General features: G+C 40.5%; 1 protein-coding gene across 12 annotated transcripts in view; it reads right to left on the bottom strand.

Annotated features, from left to right (window-relative positions):
* hdac4 (histone deacetylase 4) overlaps nucleotides 1-20596 on the bottom strand; it is a 494585-nt gene that overhangs the window by 267242 nt on the left and 206747 nt on the right. For 2 of the 12 annotated variants that reach the window (XM_060827524.1, XM_060827523.1), the window contains exon 3: nucleotides 18283-18477. The exons of the other annotated variants lie outside the window; for them this stretch is intronic. In XM_060827524.1, the coding sequence (XP_060683507.1) occupies nucleotides 18283-18370 (88 nt within the window). In that variant the 5' untranslated portion in view covers nucleotides 18371-18477. The remainder of the gene's footprint in view (nucleotides 1-18282; nucleotides 18478-20596) is intronic. 12 annotated transcript variants of the gene reach the window in all.

Genomic DNA, 20596 nt, shown 5'->3' with positions numbered 1-20596 from the left:
ATGTACAGTTATATTTGGAAAATATGGATTGATGTTTTAGTTGCTCATTTTATAGATCCATAGAGACATACAGCACAGTATTTTTCACTAATCAAAAACAGCCTTGCTTAAGAAAAACTTTGCAACCTCTATGGCCTAGACAATGAAATAAAATCATAAAGAGGAACTGCAGTGAGCTGTTCGACACCCTGTGCCTGCTCTGCTGTTCAATGGGATCACGGCTGGTCTAATATGCCACATGGCAATTTTCCTGCCTTTTCCCCATAACCCTAATTTTTCCCTACTAATCAAGAATCTATCAACCTTAACCTTAATATACACAAAAACTGTGCCCCTACAACTCTGTGTGGCAGAGTTCCAAAGACTTTGATTCCTATGAGAGAAGAAAGTCCTCCTCATCTGCGTTGTAAATTGGTGTCCCTTTACTCTGAGGCTACGCTCTCTAGTCCAAGGCTTTCCCATGGGAGGAAACATTCTTTCAGCATTTACCCTGTCATGCTCCTTAAGAATGCGATGCATTTCTTCTTTTTATATCTTTTTATGAAAAAAACTTTTTTAAAATATCACACAAAATACAAAACAAAACAATACAAAGAAACCCACTAATTACATAAAAATAATAACTAATATCTAATAAATCATGTCCGTAATAATACCGCTCAGTGAAACAAAGAAATAGTCCTTGACCATTGAAAGCACAAATTTATACATTTTCATGTGTTTGTAATTTTTCCTTGCTGTATACCAGATTCATTAAACAGAATTGTCACAGCTATATAAAGGCCTTTATTAGTATGGTAGACAAATCTGTACCCAAGTAGTCCAAAAAGGGTTGCCATGTCTTATAGAAATTCTCAGTTTTATGGTGTACCATACTTGTAAGAAAGTCCAAAGCGATGTGTTCCATGACTAGTTTACGCCAGCCTGACAATCCCAGAGTGTTTTCAGAAACCCGCCCTAACAGAATGTTCTTTCTTGCACAAAACATGAGGATATTGAAAAGCCTTTTTTCTGTGCGCATCTGATGGAAATAGATTAGCTAGGCCAAGAAGAGATACTGGATCCATCTCCACCTCTGTCTCCATGACCCTTTCTATTTCACCTACCACAGCGCTCCAGTATGCCTGCAGCTTTTGGCAGGACCAGAGACAATGAGTAAGTGTACTTGCACTCATTTTGTATTTAGGACACATTGGAGATACTCCCACTTTAAATTTTGAGAATGGTGTGGAGCCAAGTGGACTCTATGAAGGAACTTCAATTGCAAGGCGTGGGTCCTATTGCAAATCGAGATATCCACATACTTCAGAAGAGATCTCAACATTCAATGCCATCTCCCATGTCTTACAGAGCCGCTCGGACTTGATTGAGGGGTCCTTTCCCAATAGACAATAGACATTGCTGACAGAAAGTGTATTCTTAGCACTGAGCACTCTCTTCTCCATGTCTGATTAGATTAGATTCCCAACAGCATGAAAACAGGCCACACCGACTCTCCGAAGAGTAACCCACTCAGACCCATTCACCTACACTTACCCTTGACTACTGCACCTAACATTATGGGCAATTTAGCATGACCAATTCACCTGCCCTGCACATCTTTGGACTATGGGAGGAAACAGGAGCATCTGGAGGAAACCCATACAGACAAGGGGAGAATGCACAAACTCCACACACAGACAGTTGCAGGAATCGAACCCGGGTCCCTGGCGTTATAAGGCAGTAGTGTTAACCACTGAGACACCATGCCACCCCACTCAGAAGTGTGGTCTCTTTTTGTATGAAATTTCTAATTTGAAAAAAATGGAAAAAAGGTCCCAAATGGACAAGTCTTATTTCCGAGCCAACTGGTCAAAAGACATCAGTATATCCCTCTCGAATATGTCACCCAGGCAAGACACGTTCCTAGTTGCCCATAGCTTAAACTCAGAGTCCATCATCCCCAGCTGAAAACCGAGCATACTAACTATGGGTGTAAAAAATGTTTTGGCAATATTGCCTCACTCTGACGCATTGCCCTCCACACCTTAACAGTATTAGTAACTATTGGGCTATGGCAATATTCCTTAACTGTCCTCATTTTGTCCAAGAACTAGTAAGGGGGCATCTTGCTTGAGAAGCTTCAATGTCTAATCATAGTGAGTGAGGGTCCCCCCAAAGCTCAGTTATTCACGTAAGATAGCAACAAGCTTAATTGATAGTTTTTAATATCTGGGAGGTCCATTTCTCCCAGTCTGTGGAGTAGTTGCAGATGAAAGAACTGAACCAGCCGTTCAGTCTCCTAAATGTAAAGACCAAAGGAAGCATTCGCATAGGATACAGCAGGCAGGAGAGAATATTCATTTTAATGAGGGCATCTGACTTAACCAAGAGATCAGAAGGCCTCCCATCTTAGATGGTCATGTTAGATTCTGTTGAATAAATGGTCAAAATTAGTTTTAAATAGTTGATCAAAGAAGGGAGTAATGAATATATCTATGTAGAGAAAACTTTCCTGTGACCATTTAAAGCAGAAATCCAGGTTTGTTCTCAGGACCAGGCATTTTTGGGAGATCACCCATGGACATGGCCTCCGATTTTGCAAAACTGATCTTGTAACCTGAGAAGCCGCCAAACGAATTAATACATTGTATCAGATGAGGCACCAGAACTCTTGGGTTTGAGAAAAATACAAGAACATTATCTGCATACAGTGCAATGTTATGTGACTTTGTCCACATTTCTGGAGCAGATGTATTGGGATCCCGACGTATTGCCTCTGCCAGCGGCTCAATCACCAAGGTGAAAAGCAACTGTGATAGGGATAGCCCTGTTGACTGCCCATTAAGAATATTGAAATTGCTTGACCACACACCACTGGTGAGAACCATGGCAAGAGGGTCACTATAAAGGACCTTTACCCATCTGATAAAAACCTCACTCAAGCCAAATCGCTTTAAAGTATAGAAAAGGTATAACCACCTGATCCGGTCAAATGCCTTCTCCGCATCTAGACAGATCACTAATCCCTGTACCGATCGTTGTTGACATACTTGGATCATATTTTGTAACCTCCTGACATTATTAGACAATTTGTAACCATTTAGAAAACCCACCTGATCCTTCTTAATGATGGAGGGCAGCACAGTTTATAGTCTTAGTGCAAGAGTCTTAGAGAGGATTTTGAAATTGACATTCAGGAGTGAGATAGGTCTATAGGAAGCACAGTCCTCCAGAGCCCTCCCTTTTTAAGGATGAGAGATGTATGCCTCCCTTAAATTAGGCAGGAGGCGGCCATGGCTGTATGAATCTTTAAAAATACTAAACATCGGTCCTGACAGTATATTTTTAAATTCCTTATAAAGTTCACTGGGAAGTCCGTGAGGACAAGGCACCTTTCTGTTCTGGAGCTGCCTCACAGCCTCCTGCACCTTTGTACTGACAACGGGACTATAAGCAGAGGGGTCACACCCCTGGAGGTCCAAATTCTTTAAAAAAAGGACTCCATCCCAGCCTGTCCATCTTCACAATTTTCAGACTGATATAGTTCAGAGTAAAATTTCTGAAGTGCTGCATTAATCCTTTTAGAACCACGAGTTAAATTTCCAGTATCATCCCTGATCGAGGCAATGGCTTGGGGAGCATTCCTTTTCTTGGCAAGATATGCTAAGTACTTGCCCGGTTAATCTCCATGCTCAAACAACCTTTGTTTTGCAAATGTAAGCTTCTTTTTAGCTGTCTGTGTGAGCATGGAGTTCAATGTGGACCGGAGTGATGTGATCCTCTGTAATTTAGCCAGTGAGGGACTTATTGGCTGTCTTCAGCCATTTCTCAAGCAAGCATTGCTGCTCACCGTTCTGCCGTTTCTTACTTGCAGAATAGGAAGTAACTAACCCCCTAACATAGGCTTTAGCAGTTTCCCAGAGGATGGATGGATTACTGGCTGAGCCTGAATTAATATCTAAATAAACCATGAATTCAGTAGAAAAGAATTCAGTAAACTTGCTATTCTTAAGGATGAAGGGATCCAGTTGCCACTGCATCGAACCTCCCATACTATCCTTACACTTGACAGTAATAATGATATTGCCAACTGGACATGACATCACCAAGCCCAATTGCGCTGCGGGAGTCAAAAAGAGATCAATCCTAGTAATAGCATTTGTGCGGATTGGAGAAAAACGTGAAATTCCTGCCAGTAGGGTGAAGGCGCCTCCAAACGCCTACTATCCTAGTTCAACACACAAATCTCTTAATTGCTTAGATCGCGAAGATGATATCGGGTGGCCTTTGGGCAATTTGTCTACCGCAGGATCTATTAAGACTGTTAAAATTCCCCCCTATGATAATATGCTGAGATGCGAGGTTAACCACTTTAGAAATTGCATCTACCAGGAACTTGAGGGGGTGGGCCGGGGGACAGTAAACATTCAAGATCCCATATCCTTCCCCATTCTTCAAAGCTTTAAGGTTTACAAATCTCCCATATGTGTCCTTAATACACTCTAAAAACTTAAATGGGAGATATTTCTAAACAAGTATGGCCACTCCCCTACTTCTAGTATTGAAATATGAGAAATAAATCCAGTCGTACCCAATCTGTTGCAGTTTCAATGATCTGCATCATTAGGTATATCTTTTGCAATAGGGCCACCCTCTCCCTTTTCACACCGGAAAGTACCTTCTTCATCTTGACTGGCAAGTGACTCCCCTTAATGTTCCAGGTGCACCACTTGAACACATCCTTAGCCACAACATTTTATAGCACCATTTAGCCTCCAGAGAGGAAAAACTCGAATTATGAATTGCTCTGCTCCAGTACAAAAAAGTCCACAAAACACAACAACTACATAAACTAAAACAGCTACAACCAACAAACCTACAAAACTTGCAAAAACTGTGTGTATCAAAAATTGAAGAGCAAAAAGGCACTGTTTAGAGAAATTTACCCCCCCCATTCAAAGGAGGCAGCTACACATCCCAACCCTACTAACCATCCCAACCATCCTCTTAACTCCTCCTAGCTAGGGTCACACCATAACACAGACAACCCAGGATAAAGTAGCAAAAGAAAAAAAGCAAAAGGCAAGATCAGTAATATATACCAGTCAGTTAAAATTAAATATGTCACTTATCCCCAGCATAACTTCATTTAGAAATTAAAGGTAAATACTCTATCCATCCAGAGCATAATTTAACACAACTTATTACCAACAAAAGGCGACTCTACCAACTCCTCCCTAAGGAGTACAAACCCGAACAATTTTGTTATCTGTACCTATTCAACCTTCCAGTTTAACTTAGCGTGCCCACAAAGTTTCTCACTTTCTCTGGCAAGTCAAGTAAATGTACAGATCCAATACAGTTCATTTGAAGCACCACTGGTTATCTTAGACAGTACTGGCTCCCAGCTGATGGAAAGTCTTGGAAAATCATGACCCTGGAGCACTTGCACACCAACGTTCTTGGGTCCTTCCCTTGGGTTCTGGAAGCTTCCATGACTTTCTGTTTGTCTTTATAATGATGGGACCGTACCAGAACACGACGATGGCGCAGGTCCATACCTGACCTCCGTGCCATGACACGGTGGGCTCTCTCAATCTTTATTCAGCCTCCAAGCTGAGGAATTCTCAAAGAATTCCACTGACTGTTCACCTTCTGTCCCCTCCGGCAGACTAACACGGCAAACATTCTTTCTTTTGTCCCTGTCTCAAGATCATCCACCAGATCCATGAACCCACAGACCTGTGCTTCTCGGACTTCAATCTGACTCTTGGAAGAATCAACTTGCACCCCTGTGACTTGGCGTTCAAGCTTATCAGTCCTTTTCCCCAGGTCTCCCAGCAGCTGTTCGTGCTTTTGCAGCATAACAGAGACTGGGGCCAGCGTCGTCTCGATTTTTTCTTCGATCTGTTTTCTCAGGACCTTGAGGGATTTGGTGAGCTCCTTAATCAAGCCCACTGCCTCGGTGAATTGAGCTGTAATCTAGGCCCCAAGCGAACTTCCCCGTTCCTTCAGCATTCTCCCACAACAAAAACAAAGATAAGTGAAACTTTCAAGTTTTGTAGGTCTTTTACCATTTTTTTGTTCACAGTGACTTGGATGGGACGGGTTCTAGCTCTGTCCTGCTGATATTACAGCATGGACCGCAGCAACGTGATCCTCCTACGTCGATGCTACCTTGGATTCCCCTATCCGATATGTTTCGGAGAGATTATTTATCGAAGAGAAGGTATACTCAACGTTGATCTGATGGGTTCAGGTCAACATATGTGTCCAACTTCAAGATGAAACAGCAAATGCTCCATGATCAGAAACTATTATGGAAAATTACTGTATGGTGCACTATATCACACTGACCTTCTAAGGAGGTTTTGGCCACACATATAAACTAGGTATTTCAAAAGGTAGGATTTTAAAAGGAAAGTCGGCATTTGTACCTGAAAAATCTTCACTAGGAAATTATTAGTTACACTCAAGAGTATGTGGGCATAGAGTGCACAAGACATCAGATGGATAGGGTCAACAGCCAAGGTCTTTTCCCAGGGTAGGGGGGTCCAAAACTAAAGAGCATAAGTTTTAGGTGAGGAGGGAATGATTTAAAAAGGATCTATCTAAAGGGCAACATATTCATACAGAGAATGGTGCGTTATGAAATAAGTTGTCAGAGGAAGTGGTGGAGGCTGGTACAATTACAAAATTTTAAAAAGGCATTTGGATGTGTATATGAATAAGAATGGTTTAGAGGGATATGGGCCAAATGCTGGTAAATGAGACTAGATCAGTCTAGGATATCTGGTTGGCATGGACGAGTTGGACCAAAGGGTCTGTTACTGTGTTGTACATCTCTATGATTCTATGATAAGGGAAACTGTATTTGCTGGGGTATCCACAATAATATCGAAGGTGGTGAAGATGTACAAAACATGCCAGAATTACCAATCACATCAGCACAGATCCCACACTGAGCTACACAAGATTTTATCGTACCCATATCCCAAAACTGTAACTGATTTAATCACTATCCATGGCAATCATTTTCCCCTAGTCCCCAATTACTTTTCCAAGCTTCCAATCATCAAAAAATTGAAGGAAGCCTGCATACATCTGTGGAAGATGCAAGCGTGCCATATTCAATTTGTTCAGTACAGCTAAAAAGATCATATCAAAAAACATACCACAATATATGCACAGCCAGGAGGAGGTTCGGACTGGCCTGGCAGGCTAAGGTTGATCAACCCCCCCCGACCAGATGAAATATTTCTCAGACTGTTCAGTAAGACTAGGGAGGAAACAGCAAGATGGCTGGCAATAACTCTCAATTCCTCTCTGACCACAGGAGAGGTGCCAGAGAGCTGGAGGATAGCAGTTATTTAAGGAGGAAGCAAAGGAAACTACAGGCCAGTTTAACTTGAGTGCTGGGGAAACTATTGGAAGCAATTCCAATGGACAGAATTAATTTGCACTTGGAAAGGCAGGGATTCATCAAGAACAGTCAAAATGGTTTTATTAAGGGGAGGTTATGTCTGACCAACTTGATTGCATTTTTCGAAGAAAAAATATTCATTTTCACCATCAACTACCATCAATACCCTATTTTAAAAATTTATATTATAAACATTGAAATTATTCTGAGAAGAGTAATTATTTCATTCATATTACTCAAAAAGGAAGTCAAACAACTACCTCACGCACAAATGACAACAGCGGATGTCTGAGAGGCATAGATGAGAGAAACTAAGTAAATGGGAAACAAATTAAAATGAAAACCTATGGGGCTGGAAAAGCACAGCCAGTCAGGCAGCATCTGAGGAGCAGGAGAGTTGATGTTTCGTGCATAAGCTCTTCATCAGGAATGTTCCTGATGAACAGCTTATGCTCAAAATTTTGACTCTCTTGCTCCTTAGATGCTGCCTGACTGGCTGTGCTTTTCCAGCACCACACATTTTGACTTGACCGCCAGCATCAGCAGTCCTCACTTTCTCCTAGGAAACAAACTAAATTAATGCACAAATATTTGAAAGTAGCCAAGCTTAACACTTTACAAAAAAGTAGGAGATCCTTGTTTTTAAGAGGAATAGAATACAAAAACAAAAGTTACATGAGCCCTTTATGAAGCACTAGCCAAGCCTCAGCTGAAGTATTGCACTGAGTTCCGGGCATCACAACCTAGGAAGGATGTCAAAACTTTGAAGAGGATATGCAAAAAGTTTACCGGGATGGTACCAGAAATGAACAATTTCAGTTATATGGAAAGACAGCACAAGCAGTTATCTGGTATAGAGATGTTTAAGAGAAAATTTGGTAAGGTTTTGAAGATCATAAATGGGTTTGATACAGTAAATGAAGAACCATTTCCAATGGCAGGAAGGTTAGCAGCCACAGTTTACCACAGATTTTACATGAGGAACTTCAGTTTTTACACAGCAAGTTGCTATATGGAATGTGCTGCTTTAAATGCTGGTGAAAGCAGAGCCATCAACAACATTAAAACAATGCTGGTCAAATACCTTGAGAACATTTTTATAAGAAAGATTAAATCAACATGGTTCCAGAGGATCATAGGGCTGCCCTCTCATTGGCGAGAGATTACTGGTGATAGTTTAATCTGAGGGTCACCATGCCTCAGGTGAGATTGAGAAGTTGGGATCTTAATGGTAACCTCAGACAATGTGGGCATTGAATCCAATGCTCTTGGGTTGCATGATGCATTGCACGCTAGTTATCCAGCCAACTGAACTAACTAATCCCCACATTTTTATAATGCTATAGGGAAAAGAACAGGGAGCAGGATTAGATGGATAGCTCTACCAAATAGCCATCAGAGGATGGCCATGTTCTCTGGTGCATCATTTTATGATTCTATTACAGTTCACATGACAAAGCTTATTGGCAGGTGTTGCCAAGCCTTGGTGATTATCCTCAACACCTGTAGATGCAGAAAGCATAGGCTTCTGGGAAAGAGAGGAAGAATCTTTGAGAAAAATCTCCAAACTCCATAAGATTTTCATAGCAAAATTCAATTAGTTGCTTTAACTTATCTATAATGTGTTTTGATTCAAAACCAACAGTCACTGTCCCGTTTTCCAAAAAAAAATTAGTGTCATCATAATTTCCACTCAGTTTAAGAGCAATGAACAAAGTATCACTTGAAGGATCAATGCCACATAGCAGGAAATTGGAATCACAGATTCTGATCCAGGACGGTGTTTGCAGTTGCTGATTTCTGCTTATAAATGAAGTTGTAATTGACATTTTTTCCTAATGATGTAGTTTCAGGAGTTAGTGATTATTATATTAGGGTGGCTGCATTAAATTTGAATTTATCAGCACCAATACTACAAAATGCTCAGCGGATATGGTAATATCCATCAAAGAGAGAGAAAAAATGAGATTAATATTTCAGGTTAACAACTCCTTTGTCAGAACTGATGCAAGTCAACAACTTGAAATGTTAACTTTTTTAATCCACAGATGCTTTAACACCTGCTGAGTACTTCCAACATCTTCTGATTTTATTTTAGAGGTTGTGTTCATATCATTTTGCTCTTGAATTTATCAGAACAATACTTCAAAATGCAAACCCTTGATGCCACTTACTGTTAAACAATGACATAGCAGTTTTTCCTGAGGCTTGCTTAGTTACAAATCAAATCTAGCAATATAATGCAACAAACCTACATTTGTGTAACACACCAATTAAACATCAAAGACCAGATCCCTTCTACACAGACTTAAAACAGACACACATTTTTCGAGATATCACTTTTATTCAAATATTAAGATAGCATTAGTTTGAGCAAATAGACAGCAATTTACTAAAATGAATGCCCATACACATGAACTGTTTTGGATAAAAATCAAGAGAATTCAGATTTGCACAGTTGAATAGATGTAATGTTAATAGTGTGTTTAGATTTCTATTAATTTGCATTCTTACCTCATCGATATTGTACTTGTCACTTAAAATTGCAATGTGTTATGGTCCTAACTAGTAGAAACACTGGACAAATCAGATTAAAAAATGAAACGAACTTGATAGGCCAAGAATTTTATTTTTGAAATTTGCTTATCGTGGTGGTCCATCACTGAACGTATTCACAACAGGCTGACACGTACTTTGTACAAAGTTTAAACACACAAAAACTATTCAAAATGGTCTTATTACAAACTATTGGAAGCAAAAATTTGAATTTAAGTTAGGTAAATAGGTAAACAGATTATGAATAGATGTACCAAATAGACAAACATATTATGAATAGATGCAGAGGCAATAGGGTAGTGGTGATGGGAGATTTTAATTTTCCCAACATTGACTGGGATACACTTAGCGTCAGAGGTCTGGATGGAGTAGAATTTGTAAGAAGTGTCCAGGAGAGTTTTCTAGAGCAGTATGTCAATAATCTGACGAGGGAAGGGGCCATATTGGACCTAGTACTGGGGACAAGTGGTAGAAGTTGTGGTGGGGGGATTTCTTTGGGAACAGTGACCACAATTCTGTAAGTTTTATAATACTCGTAGATAAAGAAGAGAGTGGTCCTAAGGGAAGAGTGCTAAACTGGACCAAGGCCAATTATATCAAAATTAGGCAGGAACTGAGAAATATGGATTGGACACAGCTATTTGAACGGAAGTCCAAAATTGAGATATGGGAGGCTTTCAAAGATGGGTTAATGACAGTGCAGGATAGGCATGTTCTGTTTGGAGGCAAAGGAATAGAAGGGCAAGATTCGTGAAGCGTGGATGACAGGAGAAATTGTATGACTAGCCAAGAGGAAAAGGGAAGCGTACATAAGGTCTAGGCGGCTGAGAACAGAACGGGCCCTGGAGGAATATCAGAAGAGTAGGACAAGTCTTAAACAAGGAATCTAGCAGACTAAAAGGGGTTACGAAATAGCTTTAGCAAGCAGAATTAAGGAAAATCCCAAAGCATTTTATTCTTACATAAGAAGCAAGCAGGTAACTAGAGAAAGGATTGGTCCACTAAAAGATAACGAAGGAAGGCTGTGTGCCGAACCTGAGAGAATGGGTGAGATTCTGAATGATTACTTTGCATCAGTGTTCACTGAGGAGAGGAACATGACGACTCTTGAGATTAGAGATAGAAGTTTGATTAGTCTGGATCACATTGGCATAAGTAAGGAAGATGGGTTAGGTAGGCTAGAGGTTATTAAGGTGGACAAATCCCCAGGACCGGATGGGATCTATCCCAGATTGCTGAGGGAGGCAAGGGAGGAAATAGCTGGGGCCCTGACAGATACCTTTGTGGCATCCTTAAATACAGGTGAGGTGCCAGAGGATTGGAAGGTTGCTCATGTTGTCCCCCTGTACAAGGAGGGTAGTAGGGATATTCCGGGTAACTACAGACCGTGAGCCTGACGTCGGTGGTGGGGAAGTTGCTGGAGAGGGTACTGAGAGATAGGATCTATTTATATTTGGAAAGGAATGAGCTTATCGGTGATGGGCAACATGGTTTTGTGCGGAGAAGATCGTGCCTAACCAACTTGATAGAGTTCTTCGAGGAAGGGACTGAGCTGTTAGATGAAGGAAGGGCTGTTGATGTCGTATACATGGACTTTAGTAAGGCGTTTGATAAGGTTCCCCATTGTAGACTAATGGAGAAAGTGAAGTCACATGGTGTGCAGGATGTTCTAGCTAGGTGGATAAAGAACTGGTTGAGCAACAGGAGTCAGAGAGTAGTAGTTGAAGGGAGTTTCTCGAAATGGAGAAAGGTGACCATTGGTGTTCCACAGGGGTCAGTATTGGGGCCACTGTTGTTTGTAATATACATAAATGATCTAGAAGAGGGCACTGTTGGTATGATCAGTAAGTTTGCAAATGACACAAAGATTGGCAGAGTGGCAGAAAGCATAAGGGACTGTCAGAGAATACAGGAGGGTATACATAGACTGGAGAGTTGGGTGGAAAAGTGGCAGATGGCTTTCAATCCTGACAAATGTGAGGTGTTGCATTTAGGCAAGTCTAATTCTCGAGCGAATTATACAATGAATGGAAGGGCCTTGGGAAAAGTTGATGGGCACAGAGATCTGGGAGTGCAGGTCCATTGTATCCTGAAGGTTGCTGCACAGATGGATAGAGTAGTCAAGAAGGCATATAGTATGCATGCTTTCATCGGACGGGGTATTGAGTATAAGAGCTGACAAGTCATGTTAAAATTGTAGAAGACATTGGTTCAGCCACACTTAGAATACTGTGTACAGTTCTGGTCGCCACACTACCAAAAGAATGTGGACGCTTTGGAGAGGGTGCAGAGAAGGTTTACGAGGAGGTTGCCTGGCATAGAAGGTGCTAGCTATGAAGAGAGGTTGAGCAGATTAGGTTTATTTTCACTAGAAAAAAGGAGATTGAGGGGAGACCTGACTGAGGTTTACAAAATTATGAAGGGCGGCACGGTGGCACAGTGGTTAGCACTGCTGCCTCACAACGCCTGAGACCCGGGTTCAATTCCCGACTCAGGTGACTGACTGTGTGGAGTTTGCACGTTCTCCCCGTGACTGCGTGGGTTTCCTCCGGGTGCTCCGGTTTCCTCCCACAGTCCAAAGATGTGCGGGTCAGGTGAATTGGTCATGCTAAATTGCCCGTAGTGTTAGGTAAGGGGTACATGTAGGGGTAGGGGTATGGGTGGGTTGCGCTTCGGCGGGTCGGTGTGGACTTGTTGGGCCGAAGGGCCTGTTTCCACACTGTAAGTAATCTAATCTAATCTAATAGACAGGGTAGATAAAGACAAGTTTTTTCCCAGGGTGAAGGATTCAATAACAAGAGGTCATGCTTTCAAAATGAGAGGTGGAAAGTTTAAGGGGGATACACGCGGTAAGTACTTCACACAGCGGGTGGTGGGCAGCAGAGGTGGTAAAGGCAGGCACGATAGATTTATTTAAGATGTGCCTGGACAGATGCATGAGTAGGTGGGGAGCAGATGGATACAGATGCGTAGGAATTGACCGACAGGTTTAGATAGTACATTTGGATCGGCTCAGGCTCGGAGGGCCAAAGGACCTGTTCCTGGGCTGTAAATTTTCTTGTTGTTGTTTACTTTAAAGTTTCTTATTCAGTGGGCATGGGTTAATCTGGTTGCTTTTCAGCAAATGTGCATTCTCAACTATATATAAACATGCATACAGAATAGGAGAACTAGAACATTCAGCCCTTCAAGACAAACCCACAATTGAATAAGACCATAGTTAATCTGTTTGCATTTGTTTTCCAAATTCTGAAAGCTTTGATCACAATCTACCTCCACCGTATAAATATCCACGGTCTTCTGAGGCACAGAATTCTAATGTCACACAATGCTTGGGGAATAAAATTCTCATTTTTGTATAAAAGGTTGATCCCTAATTTTAAAAGTGCCCCCTAGGTCTGGACTGATACACAAAGGAAGCATCTTTTGCATGTATACCTTGTCAAAATATTCAGGACCTTGGGCATATTAATCAAATTACCCCAAAGTCTTATCTCCAGCAGATTGAAGCGGACCCTGTTCAGCTTCTACTCATAAGATAACTCATTCAAAAACATTCGCTGAACTCCAATACAGTTACATTCTCTTTTATATGAGGACAAAACTGCATACAATGTTCGAGATGTTGTTTCACAAAGGCCCTGTACAACTAAAATGTAATATCCAAAGTTCTATGTACAACTCCGGTCATAACAAAGACTAGCATCCCATTAGCCTACTGTAGTGAAGATGTTAGAATCAAGCATTAAGGAGGTAATAGCAGGCATATTGAAAAACCTGTAGTAATCGGGAAAAGGAAAACATATATAACCAGTTTATAGGAATAACGTGAAGTGGGCAAAGGGGAGACAAAATGTAATTGCACTTCCAGAAGGCATTTGACAAGGTGCCACTCAACAGGTTATTGTACAATGCAGGAGTGCATGTTGTGGCTAAATTTGCAGATGACATAAAGGTGAGTAGGAAATTATGAAGAGGAATTACAAAGAGAACATAAGGAAGTTGCAGACAGATATGGGTAGGTTGAATGATTTGGCAAAGATTTTGGTAGGTGGCAGTATATTATGGGAAATGAGGAGTTGTTCATATTGGCAGGAAGAACAAAAAAGCAAAGTATTAAATAGAGAACAAAAGCAGGATTCTGAGATGCAGAGAAATCTAGTGTACGAGCCAACGAAAAGTTAAAATGCAAGTAACTAAGAAGGCTATTCGAGACAGTGTTCAATTATTACTAAAAACTTCAGAATACACATGCTATATATTGCAAGAAGAGGTCTTGTGGTACAGTGAGTCACATTTCTACATGAGCCAGATGTTCCAGGTTCAAGTTCCACTCTAGGACTTGATGACCAAGGAAGATGCACACATAAAATAGCCAGATAGGTTGACTATCAAATCTTTCAACACTCTGAATCATTCCAACACCCACCAATGGCTTAAAGAAAAACACTTCAAGTCACCTATTTTACAAAAATTGTGACTTAAATGGTGCATTTCAAAACCAGGACAAAATTTAAATCATGTTGCTTTTGGACATGCGCAGAAAAAAAAATTCTTTTAAAATTAGGAGACATTTTAGTTAATGGAAAATGAGCAAGAGCTTCATGATTTTAAAAGAAATACAAAAAAAAGCACTTTAATCAGGAAACATTTCTAACCTTCATTAAAGGTTAATTTCTGACCATCATTTTTGGAGTTAGTTGAAGAAACGTACATACTAAATTACGGTTGCCAGTGGAAGATACCCATTTATACATTTTCTGCTTTTCTTGACTCACTGCCTCTCAATATTGATTATGTAATCACACAGGAATGGAAGTAAGTCATCCATCTCCTCAACGTAATATTGCCACTCAGATCATATAGCTGAACTCTCTTTCTCAATTCTTTCATCCAACAATCTCAATGTTGAAAACTCAAATTGTTCCATATCCTCTTGGGTAAGAACTCTGCATTTTCATCACACTGTCGAAAAAGATGCTTTCTAATTTCCCTGCGAAGTGATTAAGAAATTACGCTCCACTTCTAATTCGCCCATTAGAGGAGAATGTTTCACTGTACTCTCTCACTGCAGAACATCGTTGTAGGGGGCTTCTCAGAGTTCTAGGCCAAATCATCCTCAACTGCTTTGTGATATTACCTCCTGGAAATGTTAGCTAACAACTGCAGAAGGTTCAGTCCTGTTTGCCGCTTTGCAGATAATGGAGCAATCTATGTCCACATGCAACAAGACCTGAACAATGTCAGTGACTAAGTAACTTTCGCCACACATGACGACCAGGCAATGATCATATCCAACAAGAGAATCTAATCATATCACCTCAGTATTAAAGAATATTACCAGAGCTGAATACTCACCATCAACATCATAGGAGTCACTACAGACCAGAAGGTTTATTGGACCAGCCATAAAAATGCCATGGCTGCAAAAGTAGGTCAGAGGTTAGGAATTCTGAAACTGGTAAATCTTATCACTGTTTACATGGCACAGATTTGGAGTGCAGCTCCAACAATACAATAAGATTGGTCTATGGATGTTCACAGTGCTGTTAGGAGACAGTAAAAGAACAGTAGCAGTAAAATAAGATAATATAGCTCCAAGTCCAGATGATGTGTAGATAGGAAGGGATCTTGGAGATGGGAATGTTCTCATCTATCTCCTGCCCTCCTCTTTCTGGGTGTTAAATGTTGCATGTTAAGACACCAGGGAGGACAACGTATCACATGAGATCAAAAACGCCTACAAAGTTATGCAAGGCCCTGTCCTGAGACTATCCAAAATGTTGGCATGAGTATTCAGAAAAGCATGAAGCACTCTGACAGGACTAAAGCTGGATCATGTAGAAGCAATTCCAGATAATAGATGCGCACACAAGCAACTCAGGTACTCAATCCTTCAAATAGCACCTGCCCCATCGGGTAGAGCCTACAAATGCCACATTGAACTTTTCTGTCATCTCAAAATGCAATGGACTGAAGGGGAGGCAAGTCACCCTTGGTCCCAAAGGACGGCCAAGAAGATTAATTGGCTTGTTGGCGATTATCATCTTGTGTAGAGAAAAAACTGCAAATGCTGGAATTCAAAGTACACAAACACGAGGCTGGAAGAACACAGCAAGCCTGGCAGCATCAGAAGGTGGAAAAGTCTTTGCTTTGGGTATAACCCGACTTCTCCTTCACCTGATGCTGCCTGGTTTGCTGTGTTCTTCCAGCCTCGTGTTTGTCTACTTTGGATTCTAGCATCTGCAAGCTTTTATTTGTCTCTATATAACATGATAATAGCCAACAAACCAATTATTGTTCTTGGTCATCCTTTGGGATTGAGAGTGACTGGTCTCCCCTTCCATTCATTGCATTTTGAGATGACATGGAATATAGGGAGAACGAGCCATTTGGATACAGAACTGGCTCAAAGGTAGAAGACAGAGGGTGGCGGTGGAGGGTTGTTTTTCAGACTGGAGGCCTGTGACCAGTGGAGTGCCACAAGGATCGGTGCTGGACCCTCTACTTTTTGTTTTTACATAAATGATTTGGATGCAAGCATAAGAGGTACAGTTAGTAAGTTTGCAGATGACACCAAAATTGGAGGTGTAGTGGACAGTGAAGAGGGTTACCTCAGATTACAACAGGATCTGGACCAGATAGACCAATGGACTGAGAAGTGGCAGATGGAGTTTAATTCAGATAAATGCGAGGTGCTGCAATTTGGGAAAGCCAATCTTAGCAGGACTTATACACTTAATGGTAAGGCCCTAGGGAGTGTTGCTGAACAAAGAGACCTTGGAGTGCAGGTTCATAGCTCCTTGAAAGTAGAGTCGCAGGTAGATAGGATAGTGAAGAAGGCGTTTGGTATGCTTTCCTTTATTGGTCAGAGTATTGAGTACAGGAGTTGGGAGGACATGTTACGGCTGTACAGGACATTGGTTAGGGCACTGTTGGAATATTGCGTGCAATTCTGGTCTCCTTCCTATAGGAAAGATGTTGCGAAACTTGAAAGGGATCAGAAATGATTTACAAGGATGTTGCCAGGGTTGGAGGATCTGAGCTAGAGAGAGAGAGAGAGACTGAACAGGCTGGGGCTGTTTTCCCTGGAGCGTCGGAGGCTGAGGGGTGATCTTATACAGGTTTACAAAATTTTGAGGGGCATGGATAGGATAAATAGACAAAGTCTTTTCCCTGGGGTCGGGGAGTCCAGAACTAGAGGGCATAGGTTTAGCGTGAGAGGGGAAAGATATAAAAGAGACCTAAGGAGCAACTTTTTCACGCAGAGGGTGGTAAGTGTGTGGAATGAGCTGCCAGAGGATGTGGTGGATGCTGGTACGATTGCAATATTTAAGAGGCATTTGGATGGGTATATGAATAGGAAGGGTTTGGAGGGATATGGGCCAGGTGCTGGCAGGTGAGACTAGATTGGGTTGGGATATCTGGTCGGCATGGATGGGTTGGACCGATCCATGCTGTACATCTCTGAGTAATGAATTCAACCTACCATTTGTAAACTCAACCAGATACGGCAGATGCTATTTGAAGGACTGAGTATCTGAGTTGCTTGGGTGCATACCTGTTATTCGGAATTGCTTCCACATGATCCAGTTGTAGTCCTATCAAAGTGCCAGTAGCTTCCCGAATGCTCATATCAACACTTTAGGTAGAGTCAGGACAGCGCCTCACAAAACTTAGTAGGGATGTTTGATCTCAAGTGATACTTTGTCCTCCTGGGGGTCTCTTGCTGCATAGTTTACATAAGGATAGATGTGACACCAACCTTGTGTCAGACATGCAAATAAATGAGACTCATCCAACAAAACTGGATTTAGATAATTAACACACTGTTATTCGTAATGTTGGTTTGGGAGAGAATGCTGAAATTGCGCTGGGAATGAGATTGAAGTATTTTATGAAAACTGTAGTTTATCTTCAATACCTTAAGGTGCCTGCTGTACATTGTTCAAGCCTCAAACATATAGGAGTTAGAGTAGCTGAGTAGCTATGATCTAAGCTCCAGGTTTCAAGTCCTGGACATCAAAGAGTTAAGCAGTTAAGCTGATCTCTAAGCATGTACACCAACTGGTTATCCCAGCAACTCTTGCACCCCATGAACAAATATACAAAATTATGAGGGCAGGTTGCGTGGACTAGGCTTGTGGTACTTAAAATGTTGGAAGATTCAAGAGTTCTTTCTAAAAAAAAATTACTTATACATGAGATGAAGAGCTGCAGTTAAGACTGACATTCACCTGTAATCTCCAACTGCCTTGTTATAAATTTCTTCTTGAACTGCTGCAGCCCATCTGGTCTATGGATGATCTGAAGGGTTATACCTGAAATGTCGATTTCTCCACTGGAGATGCTGCCCAGCTGGCTGTGTTCTTCCTTTATCATCTTGTGTGTCCCTTTCCTCCCCACCATCGAGTGGGTGTGGTGAAGGAGTCTAGTGATGCACTAAGTCAAGATGAACTCATATTCAGTTCTGGATCCATGTGGAATTAGTTGATTGAATCCAAAAAGGAGGCAGGCTAAGAAAAACAAGATTAGCTAGACTTGCTATTAATTCAGGTACTCAGAAAGAAAAATACCACATATAGACATTTACGAGAAGAGGAGGAACCTGGGTTCTAATGTTCTGTACAGTCAAGCAATCTGATACTCACTCATCATTTTGATAATAAAGAATGAAAGATAAAACACCGTAAAACTTTTAATAAATATGCAAAGAAAGAAGTGGATTCCTTAAAAAGGGGAAAGTATCATCTTGAGATATTAACAAACGTTAACTGTGTCACAACCAAGTAAAGACTTCATTATCAGAAGCTTTTAATGAAGGAAACTTTTCTTGTGTGCCACTATATTTCATATAATGAATCAGTCAAGTTTACTGTGGTTTTAGAATGTGGCTTTATACTATTTCTTCCGAACTCATGCTCACTTCCTCTTTCTAAGTCAATTTTTTAAGTCCTGTGACATTTACTCATCAGTACATTACAATGTGAAAAGGAAGGGCTTGGAACCCAATTAAACACATTTTCCAGTTTTGAAACTGATCTTTTTACCTGGTTCAGTGTTTTTCTAGCAGTGAAGCAGAATGCATTAAAGTATGTTAGTATAGATATGTATCCTTACTCTGAATACTCCAACAAAGTTTTATAATTTCGGTCCATAATTTGAAATTTCTGATGATTAGCTTGTATTATAAAGTTTAGTGACAAAAATTGTTTAATACAATAATGACAATAACTTCAGTGAATTTTAATATCAAAATTTTTCCAAATTTTGTAATTCAATAATTATGTTTGAGAAACATTTTGTCTTCTAAATCACTGTTATAAGGATGCCTCAATTCTGAAATTTTTGGCTGGGGTGGAATACATGTAATCTCTTGAAGTTTTCATAGTTGGAGGGTTGGGAATAACTCCCCAGGAAGATGACAGGGTTTGCATTTGCCTGTACCTCGGTGAGGTTCCAGACAAGTTACCCCAAATCATTAAGCTCTCAGGTGAGGAGTCCTTGTGCACTAATTCCCATCTGTGCTGGCATAGCAACTGTCAGGCCAGCAGAAAATCTGCACCATGAGAACATAATACCCTTCCCAAAGATGTTTAATCAAGATTGCAAGGTAAAATGTAAGGACAAAACTAATCTGCATTCAAATTGCACCAAGGTGGTTCGCAAACTTGTAAAACTGTGAATTAACTGTGAATGGATGCTGTGTATCCAACTGAACTAAAAACTTGAAGACTGGTAAAATGTGCATCACTGCTAAGATCACTATCAGTCTCAAAACAGAAATTAATAACTGACCTAAATTTGGTTTCCTGTAAGCTATCAATAGCAAACCTACAGTTCTTCACACATGACTTCAAATATCTTGTGTAACGCTAATATGAACAAAGGGGATAAAAACCGCAAATGCGACAACCTTTTTTTAAAAACATAATTCAAGAAAATGAAATCAGTTTACTACATAAACTATCAACATGTAGAAAATTGTAAAAAAAGTTCTAAAAAAAATCAATACAAAATCCAGAATGTCAAATTTTGATCATTATCATTTGGCAGGTTAGGATATACTGTTGACCAACAAGCAGCTGAAATTTAAACTAAGGGCAGATTAATAACTAGCAATTCAATGTGGAGTCACAATGACACCAAAAAGGGAATCAGTATTCTTAAGTACACCTAAAAGCACACAATTTGTGACAGTGTACTTGAAATAGTCAGAATTGGTCTAAGAAACATGCACTACCCTTATACTCAGCTAGCGAAACTTTTGTCATCTATCAAAATTTGTTGATTTACTAAAGTATGGGGGTATATTAGTTTTTGTATGGACTTGAATGACTAATTTAAGTAATTATAGTTCAAATCCCAACAAGTTATTTTCAGTGATAATTAAATAGTCATACAAATTTATCAGAAAAACCCAATAGCTCATTAATCTACCTAAGTGAAACACACCTCCATCCTTTCCTATCCTGAGAACATAACTGCCAGATTGATTTTGTTGTGAAAACAGTAACATGATGGAATACCTTATTTTGTTTTGCTGTTTTAAAATCTGTCCTCAATATGCTGTTGGGAAGAGTGACTACAAATCAATTCTTAAGGACTCTCACCATTCTATTGAGTGAAGTAGCT

Source organism: Hemiscyllium ocellatum, chromosome 7 (assembly GCF_020745735.1).
Source record: "Hemiscyllium ocellatum isolate sHemOce1 chromosome 7, sHemOce1.pat.X.cur, whole genome shotgun sequence".
Classification (NCBI taxonomy): Eukaryota; Metazoa; Chordata; class Chondrichthyes; order Orectolobiformes; family Hemiscylliidae; genus Hemiscyllium; species Hemiscyllium ocellatum.
Note: the sequence above shows the minus strand (reverse complement) of the source record. Positions and strands in the feature narration are given on the sequence as shown.